At 38.6% G+C, this 10,103-nt stretch overlaps 1 protein-coding gene across 2 annotated transcripts in view; it reads right to left on the bottom strand.

Moving 5' to 3' along the window:
• Window positions 1–9,888, bottom strand: part of SCAPER (S-phase cyclin A associated protein in the ER) — a 488,585-nt gene extending 478,697 nt beyond the window's left edge. Inside the window, exons 1-2 of one of the 2 annotated variants that reach the window (XM_077780475.1) lie at window positions 9,507–9,888; window positions 1,989–2,057 (exon numbers count right to left, since the gene is read on the bottom strand). In XM_077780475.1, coding sequence (XP_077636601.1) covers window positions 1,989–1,994 — 6 coding nt within the window. In that variant the 5' untranslated portion in view covers window positions 1,995–2,057; window positions 9,507–9,888. The remainder of the gene's footprint in view (window positions 1–1,988; window positions 2,058–9,506) is intronic. The other variant, XM_077780477.1, reaches the window with a different exon arrangement.
• Between the last annotated feature and the right edge of the window lie 215 nt (window positions 9,889–10,103).

A 10,103-nucleotide genomic window follows, 5' to 3' on the forward strand; every position in this document is an offset into this window, starting at 1 on the left:
TTGAGCGTCCGACTTTGGCTCAGGTCATGATCTCACGGTTCATGAGTTCGAGCCCTACGTCGGGCTCTGTGCTGACAGCCAGCTCAGAGCCTGGAGCTTGTTTCAGAGTCTGTGTCTCCCTCTCTCTCTGACCCTCCCCTGCTCACGCTGTGTGTCTCTCTCTCAGAAGTAAATAAACTATTTAAAAAAAAAAAAGTAACTCTCTTAAAATGAAGTATTTTAATAACCTGACTCACCCAGGACCCCTTTTATATGCTCAAACAAATCTGTATTCCTTTGTAGCATGTCTCACAATTATATTTTAAATCATATTCATAAGTATTTACCATTTCTCTTTCTCCATGAATGATGAATAATTGGCATGATAAAGAAATCATGAATAAATGACTGAAATAAGTATACCATGAATAAATGAACATCATTGGGAAATGAGGTATTCAANAAAAGCGATCAAATCCTTGATGACGTCTTGATGATGGTGTTTCTCTTAGCCCAACTAAAACCTACTGGTCTTTCAAGTCCCAACTTAAAAAGTAACTCTCTTGGGGCGCCTGGGTGGCTCAGTCGGTTGAGCGTCCGACTTTGGCTCAGGTCATGATCTCACGGTTCATGAGTTCGAGCCCTACGTCGGGCTCTGTGCTGACAGCCAGCTCAGAGCCTGGAGCTTGTTTCAGAGTCTGTGTCTCCCTCTCTCTCTGACCCTCCCCTGCTCACGCTGTGTGTCTCTCTCTCAGAAGTAAATAAACTATTTAAAAAAAAAAAGTAACTCTCTTAAAATGAAGTATTTTAATAACCTGACTCACCCAGGACCCCTTTTATATGCTCAAACAAATCTGTATTCCTTTGTAGCATGTCTCACAATTATATTTTAAATCATATTCATAAGTATTTACCATTTCTCTTTCTCCATGAATGATGAATAATTGGCATGATAAAGAAATCATGAATAAATGACTGAAATAAGTATACCATGAATAAATGAACATCATTGGGAAATGAGGTATTCAACATAAATAAGTAAGTTAAGTTTGCCCTGCTAAGCAGAAATTCTTTTCAGTTCTACCATTTTGGATGAAAATCTCTGATTCATACTTCCCTGACTTTTAAACAGAGGCTACTGAATCAACTTCCTCTTTTCTTGATACTTTCAGGTTTTCACTAGGAACAACTTTTGTATATTACAAAGTTCTAAGTTCTCTCAGGAACTTAGAAATGCAGAGGATGGTTGCTATAAAATAAATAAGCCCACACCAAATGCTTTTTAGACTTTTTGAGCTCTTTACTTTCTGATAATTATGCAGAACACAAAAGCTTAATTCTTAATTCTTTTCTTTTCTCCCCTATCTAAGCTATCAGCTATCTTACTTGTTAGAATTATGGGAAATATTACACCTATGGTACTGAGTAAGAAACTCAAGAATTCTAAAAGTAGGGGTCCCTGGGTGGCTCAGTCAGTTAAGCGTCAGACTTTGGCTCAGGTCATGATCTTGTGTCATGGATTCGAGCCCCGCGTCGGGCTCTGTACCAACAGCTAACTCAGAGCCTGGAGCCTGTTTCAAATTCTGTATCTCCCTCTCTCTCTGACCCTCCCCTGCTCATGCTGTCTCTCTCTCATAAATAAAAAACATTAAAAAAATTTTTTAATTAAATTAAATTTAAAAAAAGAATTCTAAAAGTAAAGTGAATATACTTTCATTATGTGAATTATCTGTTATGGATGATCACGGACATTTTTAATTTACTTTCAGGTTTTTGGCCACATTCCTTACCATCACAGTTGGCAAACAAGCAATGCTTTTACTACACTTTGTCTATTGGAGATATTTAAGAACAACATAAATCAACAGGAAATACTATGAAGCTATAAAGGAAATAAAGCTCTCTGGTGCTCTAGAGTATACTGCAAAGATAAATGAAAAAGAGATGTAAGGAAGGAAGGACAAAAAAAAAAAACTAAAGATAGTGTTTAAGGTAGCTTGATCACTTACCATCATTCTTTTAATTCCCTTGGTATGCCAAGAAGCTCATTTACCATATAAACCTCTGGGGTGTGACTCCTACAATAAAAAAAAATACTCTTAGTCATAACAGTGTCAAAAAATATTTACTCTTAAAAAGATACAAGTCTCATCAAAAGTTTGTCATTACACATCCCCAAAAGCAAGGGAATCAAGAGCAAAAATAAATGATTGGGACCTCATCAANTTGTCATTACATTAAAAAACAAATAAAATTGCTCTTTTATACTGCCTGTTTTAATTATTCCATGCTGAACAATACCTCAATGCTCTACCTCAATGCAATACCTCAAAAAAGAAATTAAGTTGGGGCGCCTGGGTGGCTTAGTCGGTTAAGCGTCCGACTTTCGCTTAGGTCATGATCTCGCAGTTCGTGGGTTCGAGCCCCGTTTTGGGCTCNAAAGTTAAAAAAAATTAAGTTAAATACAAGAGAAACACTGTTAATGAATTACATTAAGTGTCTGTAATACCTCAGTCCAGAGACTTTTTTTTTTTACTACCATCTATATAGCGTACACAACTCACATACAATATATCCTTACTCAGTTCACAAATGGATATTTAGCTGAAACAAAAGTTTCATAAAGTAATGTTTTGTTCTGTTTTTTTAATGTTTTATTTATTTCTGAGAGAGAGAAAGACAGCGTGAGCAGGGAAGGGTCAGAGAGAGAGGGAGATACAGAATCTGAAGACAGGCTCCAGGCTCTGAGCTGGCAGTCAGCATAGAGCCCGATGCAGGGCTCAAACCCACGAACCGTGAGATCATGACCTGAGCCAAAGACAGATGCTTAACCGACTGAGCCACCTAGGTGCCCCTCATAAAGTAATGTTTTATCCCTATTTTGTGAGATACACTCTAATTTTTCCTTCTCATTTTTCAAATGCTGCTTTCACTGAATTGATTTATGACCCACTAATAAAGGCCAATTCAGGATACAAAACATGGTGTACCTCTTCTTAGGAGCTTTCAAAAACTTAGATTTTATCAGAACATTTTAATTACTATTATATAAGTCTCCACATAGAACAGATCTTACTGTTCTGGATTTCAATATAATGTGGCCAAACCTTTACTCAAACCCAAAGCGGAAACCCAAATAGAACACAAAGGGAAGGGATATTCCTGAATAGAATGGCCTAACCCCGTAAGAAAAGCTAATAAACAAAGAAAGTAGCAATTAGAAGCTAGGTGCTTCTGGGATGAGGGCCTAGGTAATTTATCCTTTGCCAAGTGTATTTGCTCCTTTTAAAATGCAGCATGTAAGTCCACACAAAAACTTATACATAAGTATTCATAGCACCATTATACATAATAGCCAAAAGTGGAAACAACCCAAATGTCCACCAAATGATGGATAAATAAAAGGCGGCCTATCCATATGATGGAAAATTATTGGCCCATAAAATGGAATAAAGTGCTTATACATGCTACAACATGAAGGAACCTTAAAAACATTATGCTGAGAACACAACCAATCACAAAAGATAAAATAATGAATAATTTATAGGTAATTTCCAGAACAGGCAAATCCACAGAACCAACAATGGACTATCGGTTGCCTAAGACTAGGGAGTTGGAAGAAAATGGGAGTGGCTGCTAATGAGCATAGGGTTTCCTTTTGGAATGGCAAAAATGTTCTAAAACTCATTATGGTAATGGTTGCAAAAGTCTGTGAATATACTAAAAGCCATTTTTTTTAACAGCTGAATTATATGGTGTATGAATTAGATCTCAATTAAACTGTTACTTTTTTTTTTTTTTAATGCAGTGCCTCTTTGCTCACAACTATCCCAGTTATTCTCCATCTCAGAGTAAATGCCAAAGTACACTCATCCCTCCCTGACCATACCTCAACTCCTCTCCTCTTTGGTGTTCATTCCGTTTCAGCCTCTTTATGTTCTCTAACATGCCAGACACACTCATGCCTCAGGGCTTTATAATTATTGGCCACTTATCTGGAAGAGTCAAGATTTACTCCATCTTTACTCATATACCACTTCCTCAGTGAAGCCTTCCCAAACATTATATTTAAAATTTCAACCCTTTTAGGGGCACCTGGCTGGCTCAGTCAGTACAGCACACAACTCTTGATCTCAGGGTTGCGAGTTCAAGCCTCACGTTGGGTGCAAAGATTACTTTAAAAAATTAAATTATTTAATAAATTAAATACATTAAGTTGCAACCCATTTATCCTGACTCCCACCCCTGGCACTGCCTATCCCACTTCTCCTCTAGAGCATTTTCACCTTACAGTATTTACTTACTTGGTACACTGTCCATCTCCCCCCCACAAGAACATAAGCTTCATGGTGTTTCTTGGTTTTATTACAGCTATGGCCTCAGAACCTAGAAAAGTACCTGGCATTCAGTAGGCATTAAATATTTACTTGATAAAGTCCATGCTAAAGAATATTTGCTCACCATGTTGCCTTCCTCTCACCCTCCTACATATTCAAAGCCTTCTACTGTTCAAGGCCAACTCGAAAGTCATCTTCATAAAGCCTACTCTGATATCCCCAGATGACAGAGATCTTCTCCATTTGGATTCCCAGACCACTTCATCTGTATTCACTTCTAAAAACTAGGAGAAAGCATGATGTAATGGAAATAGTACATAGAGACACTGGAGTCAACCAAATCACTGGCTATGTGACCCTGAGAAGTCACTGAATCTCTTTGAGTATCAGCAGCCTCATCTACAAAAATGAAGAAGTTAAAAAAGCTATGTCCTGGGGCACCTGGGTGCTCAGTGAGTTAAGTGTCCAACCCTTGATCTCAGCTCAGGTCTTGATCTCAGGGTCATGAACTGAAGCCCAGAGCATTGGGCTCTGTGCTAAGTGTGAAGCCTACTTTAAAAAAAAAAAAAAAAAGGTTATGTCCTCAGTTTTCCAAAATAGATATATAAATAGCTAATAGGAACACGAAAAGATGTTGAAAATCATTAATCATTAGGGATACATAAATCAGAACGACAGAAAGATACCATTCACACCCACTAAGATGGCTATAATTCAAAAGGCAAACAATAATAAGTATTGGAGAGGATGTGGAAAAACTGAAGGCAACATAAATGACTTGTTGGGAGGGGCACCAGGGGGGCTCAGTTGGTTAAGCGTCCGACTTTGGCTCAGGTCATGATCTCACGGTTTGTGGGTTCAAGCACCACATCAGGCTCTGTGCTGACAGCTAGCTCACAGCCTGGAGCCTGTCTTCAGATTCTGTATCTCCCTCTCTTTGACCCTCCCCTGCTAGCAGTGTGTCTCTCTCTCAAAAATAAAAAACATTTAAAAAAAATTTTTTTAATGTGTATGTAATGTAATATGCTATGGCTGGTTTTATAAATAATCTGGCAGTTCCTCAAAAAGGGTTACTATATGACCCAACAATTCCACTCCTAGGTATATACCCAAGAGAAATGAAGACATAGGTCCACACAAAAACTTGTACACAAATGTTTATAGCATTATTCATAATATTCAAAATGTGAAACCATCCAAATGTCCATCAATTAATGAATGGATAAATAAAAGGTGGTATATCTACACAATAAAATATTATCCAGCCATAAAAAGACATGAAGTTTCTGGAAAACTCAAAACTATAGAAGGGAAAAGACCAATTGTTACAGGGATTAGGGAAAAATAGAGGAAAACAGGCAGAATACAGAGAATTTTTAGGGCAATGAAAGTATTCTTTATGATACTATAATGGTGTATACATGTCATTACGTATTTGTTCAAACTCATAAAAACAACACCAAGAGTAAATACTAATGTAAACTATGGACTTTGGTGTGATAGGGACCTGTCAATGTAAGTTAAAGTAGTTTTAACAAACATTCCACTGTAGTGGGGGATGTTGATAAGGAAGAAGCAAAGCATAAGTGGAGACAGGAGCATATGGGAAGTCTCTGTACTTTCCCAAAAAATTGTTCTGTGACCTTAAAACTGCTCTAAAATATTAAAGAGTTTAAAAAAAAAAAAGGCGAAGTGCTGATACATGCTACAGCATGGATGAACATTGAAAATATTATGCTAAATGAAAGAAACCAGACACAAAAGACCACCTATTATATGATTCTATTAATATGAAATGCCAGAATAGACATTCCACAGAGGAAAAAAAAGTATATAAGTGGTTGCCTATGGCTGATGCAGGAAGTAGGAAGAAGAGAGGACAGTCAGGAATAGGGAATGGCTGTTATGGGGCTTCATATTGGGGTTTTGAAAATGTCCTAAAAGTGTGGTGATGCTTGCACTAAAAACCACTGAAATGTATACTTTAATGGCTGATTTTATGGTATGTGAAATATATCTCAATAAGTTGTTTAAAAAAAAAAAAACCTAATACCTAATCCAGAATGTCCAAAATTTTAAACATTCAGTTACTACTTTCATATTTGCCATAACTACCACCCATACTATTATTCGTATAACATTTTTTTCTAAATAAAACACTTCTACTTACAATTTATTTTTTTAATGTTTGTTTTTGAGAGAGCGCACACACAACCAGGGAACAGGCAGAGAGTGAGGGAGAGAGAGAATCCCAAGCAGAATCCTATGTGGGGCTCAATCTCAGAACCACGGGATCATGACCTCAGCCAAAATCAAAAGTCAGACGCTTAACAGACTGAGCTACCTAGGTGCCCCTTTTACTTACATTTTTAAAGAAAACCTATAATGCTACCATAAACAGAAAAATCAGTCAAGATTTAAAAAAATGGATATGGCAAATATTTGGCAGGGCCCCTCAAATAAATTAAAACTGAGAAACTGCAGGCTACAGCAAAACAATGAGCAAGCAGAAAATGGACCATAAAAAATAAACAAGTCAGTAAACAGGGAACAGACACTGGGCCAGAGATATTGAAACGAGCTGCCAGTGATAAACTGAAGTCTCACTTGTCCTAGCCTGCCCTACAGTCCCAGAAAGTCTGTGGAGACACCGGAATCCTACAAATGGAAATGGAAGATTGGCTCAAGGGACAGGAGAGGCCTGCCTCTCTTCTTTATCTGAGTTTAGGTATGCAGGTTGTGAGAAGCAAATGGCAGGTCCAAAATAGTGAGAAGCTTGTTAGTTACTCTACTCTTAAAAATACAGGCCCATCTAACAGAAGCCAGGACAGTACATCTATGAATTGTTCTCATGTTTACCAATAAATTCTAACAAAGTTGGGGTTTACAATCTCCAATATTCACAAAATCTACCACTCATGTTCTTGCATTTTTTGAAACTGAAGAAAATCCAGATATTTTCCTGAGTCTGGTACTTGAACAATGCTATCATAGGCATATTCAAAGACTATCAGTAATTGTTCACAGCTTTTTGCAAAGCTGTGGAAAAGTGTATTGTGGCAAAATAAGTACTTTGAAGAACAACATAGACATTTTATTCATAATTTATTTATAATTCCAAGTTGTTTAATGAAGTTTTCAATTCTGAGCACTTCCATATATACTACCATGAATAAATCACACAGGATACATTTATCTTCTCCCACGAACCTAGCATGCCTCTTGGAAAAACCCAAAACTACCTCTCTTTTGCAATACTACATTAAATATGCCTAACACATGCTGAAATCTTTACAAAGGAAATACGTCTGGGATTTGCTTCAAAACAATGATGGGAGGGGGTTAGCTTTTTTGAGACAAAAATGTCCATGCATACACAATTACTGAAATAGAAAACCTGGTACATTAATTATACCATTGTAATTCACGTTTTCAAAATATATAGTGAACTTACTACTTTAAGAAATTATCATTAAAACGTAGTCATTATTTTACCAAAGCTTCATGAAATCTTTAGTATTCATGTCCCGAAAAAAGTCTCTCTATAAATCATTTCCTTCTAATAATTTTTTCCCAATACATCTTGTTTAATTTTTTTTTTACAAATAGTTTATTGTCAAATTAGTTTCCACATAACACCCAGTGCTCATCCCCATAAGTGTCCTCCTCTATGCCTATCCCCCCTCCCCCCCTCCTTCTAATAATTTTTTAAGGGGCTTCACCAGTGAACTGCAGTTCTTTTTGCTTTTCCCATAAAATCTGCCAAAGCCAAACACATTTGTGAAAAAGGTGACCATCTCAGCATACAATTGGAAACAGATTTTTATTATTTTATTATTCAAGGCATTTGCAGTTCTCACTTGTACAATTTCAGAACTGCCAATTTCACAGTAGATATCAGGTTGCACCAGTAGAGAGAATTCTGTTTAACTTCCCACTTACCACCACCACTACTTTCTAAGTGTTTAAATAATGTTCACATGGGATTCCCAAATCACTTTTGTTTCTCCTTTAAAACTAGATTGAGTTGTGGTTAGGTATGAAGGTGAAAGACAAGACAGAATCTCAACCCCCTTCACCTTAACATTCCTGTAAAGTGGTTAAGTGAGGATATTAATAAAATTAACATCAAATCAACCTTTCAGTGATTAAGTATCTATGAAGTCCTAAGAATATTTTTTAAGTCTATGTTTAAAACACTATATCCTTTGAACCCTAGTTACTAAAATTATTTATAAACGCATTTGAATAACACTGTGCATCCATGCACAATCCACCAGGTGGACTAACGTAAAGTGGTTAACTACAGAGAATAAAAAATTGCAACTCAAGGGAGTGCGGAAAAAGAAGAGGCAAGCATTTGTTGGGGGCTTACTATGGGCGAAGAGCAGTTCTTAATGCTGTACACATACCTCATTTACTTACTATCAACAAATTTATGAGGTGAATGATATTATCTCTATTTTACAGGGGAGGAAACCAAGGCTCAGAAAAATTAGGTAATCTGCCAAAGGACACATAGTGAAGCTGGGATTCAAACTCAAGTCAGTCTGTCTTCAAAGCCCTCATTCTCACACTTCCTCCCATAAAGGAACTTTCCAAATCATATTAAAAATTGACTCTCTGATTAATTAAAATATTAATTCCTGAGTGGATATTACTCATATCATTTCCATATGTGGCGTAAACCAATCTGCACCCAACACATTTCGAGGAAAAGTCACAGCTAGAAAAAAATATAGGAGCCAGGGCACCCAGAGTGGGATGGATAATGGTCAGATTACCAACCCAAGGTATAAAAGCCTCATTCCAGAGCAACTATTCACCAGCTGGTGATCCTGGGGCAAGTAATAACGTCTTTGAACCTCAGTTTCCCCATTCATAAAATGAACACAATGCCTAGCCCACTCTTCTACCTCGGATTATGAGAATAATGTTGGTGAAATCAATGAGTAAACTGTAACAAACTATAGTACATATAAAGAATTACTATCTATTCAGTAAGACGACTATAATGAAGAGCTATGTTCATGGAAAATATCTTGGCACAGATAGAATGAGAGATACAGTCCACAAGCAACAGGAAGCTGGTCTCAGGCAGGCAGCCCCAGCCCAGCGGGAGCCACTTGACAGCAGCAGGTGCTCAGAGAACCAGTTTTCTGTCTGCTTTCTAAAAATCCCGTCACTCACTGGCGGGGGGAAGGCGCGAATGAAGCGGTGGGAAAGGAGCACTAACACAGGCAGAAGGCTGGGTCCTACTACTCCCAGGTGCGAGGCATTGGTGCAACTCTTCACCCCTCCAGGCCTCAGTTTACGAATCTGTAAGACGTAGAGACAATTCCCGCCCTGCTTCCCAGGCAGAGCTAAGACCCGAATCATCAAGCAGGGAAAGCGTGGTAAACCCTGCAGAGAATGAAATGATGATGGCGATCACCTGTCAAATGAAGGGCTGGGTGGGAGTCTCCTACGAAAACCCCTTGCAGTTTGGGCATTCCAGAAGCCTCAACACGCTCACCGCCGCGTACCCCGTGAAGGGGTGAGGCAGTCCCCCGCCCCGCCGGGTATGCGGGGTCCCACGTCCCTCACACCCCAGTTAAACCCGCAGGGCAGGCCGGGAGCCTGTCTACCCTCGCCCCCAGGCCTTCTCAGAGGAACCCCAGGCCCTCCCGAGCAGCCGCGGCTCCCCTCCCCCAGCAGCGATCGCTGACCCTCTCCGCCCACACTCCCAGGTGAGGGGAGAGGGTGAAGGGGAGCACCCGCCGCCATTTTGTCCCCTGGACCCCGCAA

This window comes from Crocuta crocuta, unplaced genomic scaffold (assembly GCF_008692635.1).
Source record: "Crocuta crocuta isolate KB4526 unplaced genomic scaffold, BGI_CrCroc_1.0 scaffold310, whole genome shotgun sequence".
NCBI lineage: Eukaryota > Metazoa > Chordata > Mammalia > Carnivora > Hyaenidae > Crocuta > Crocuta crocuta.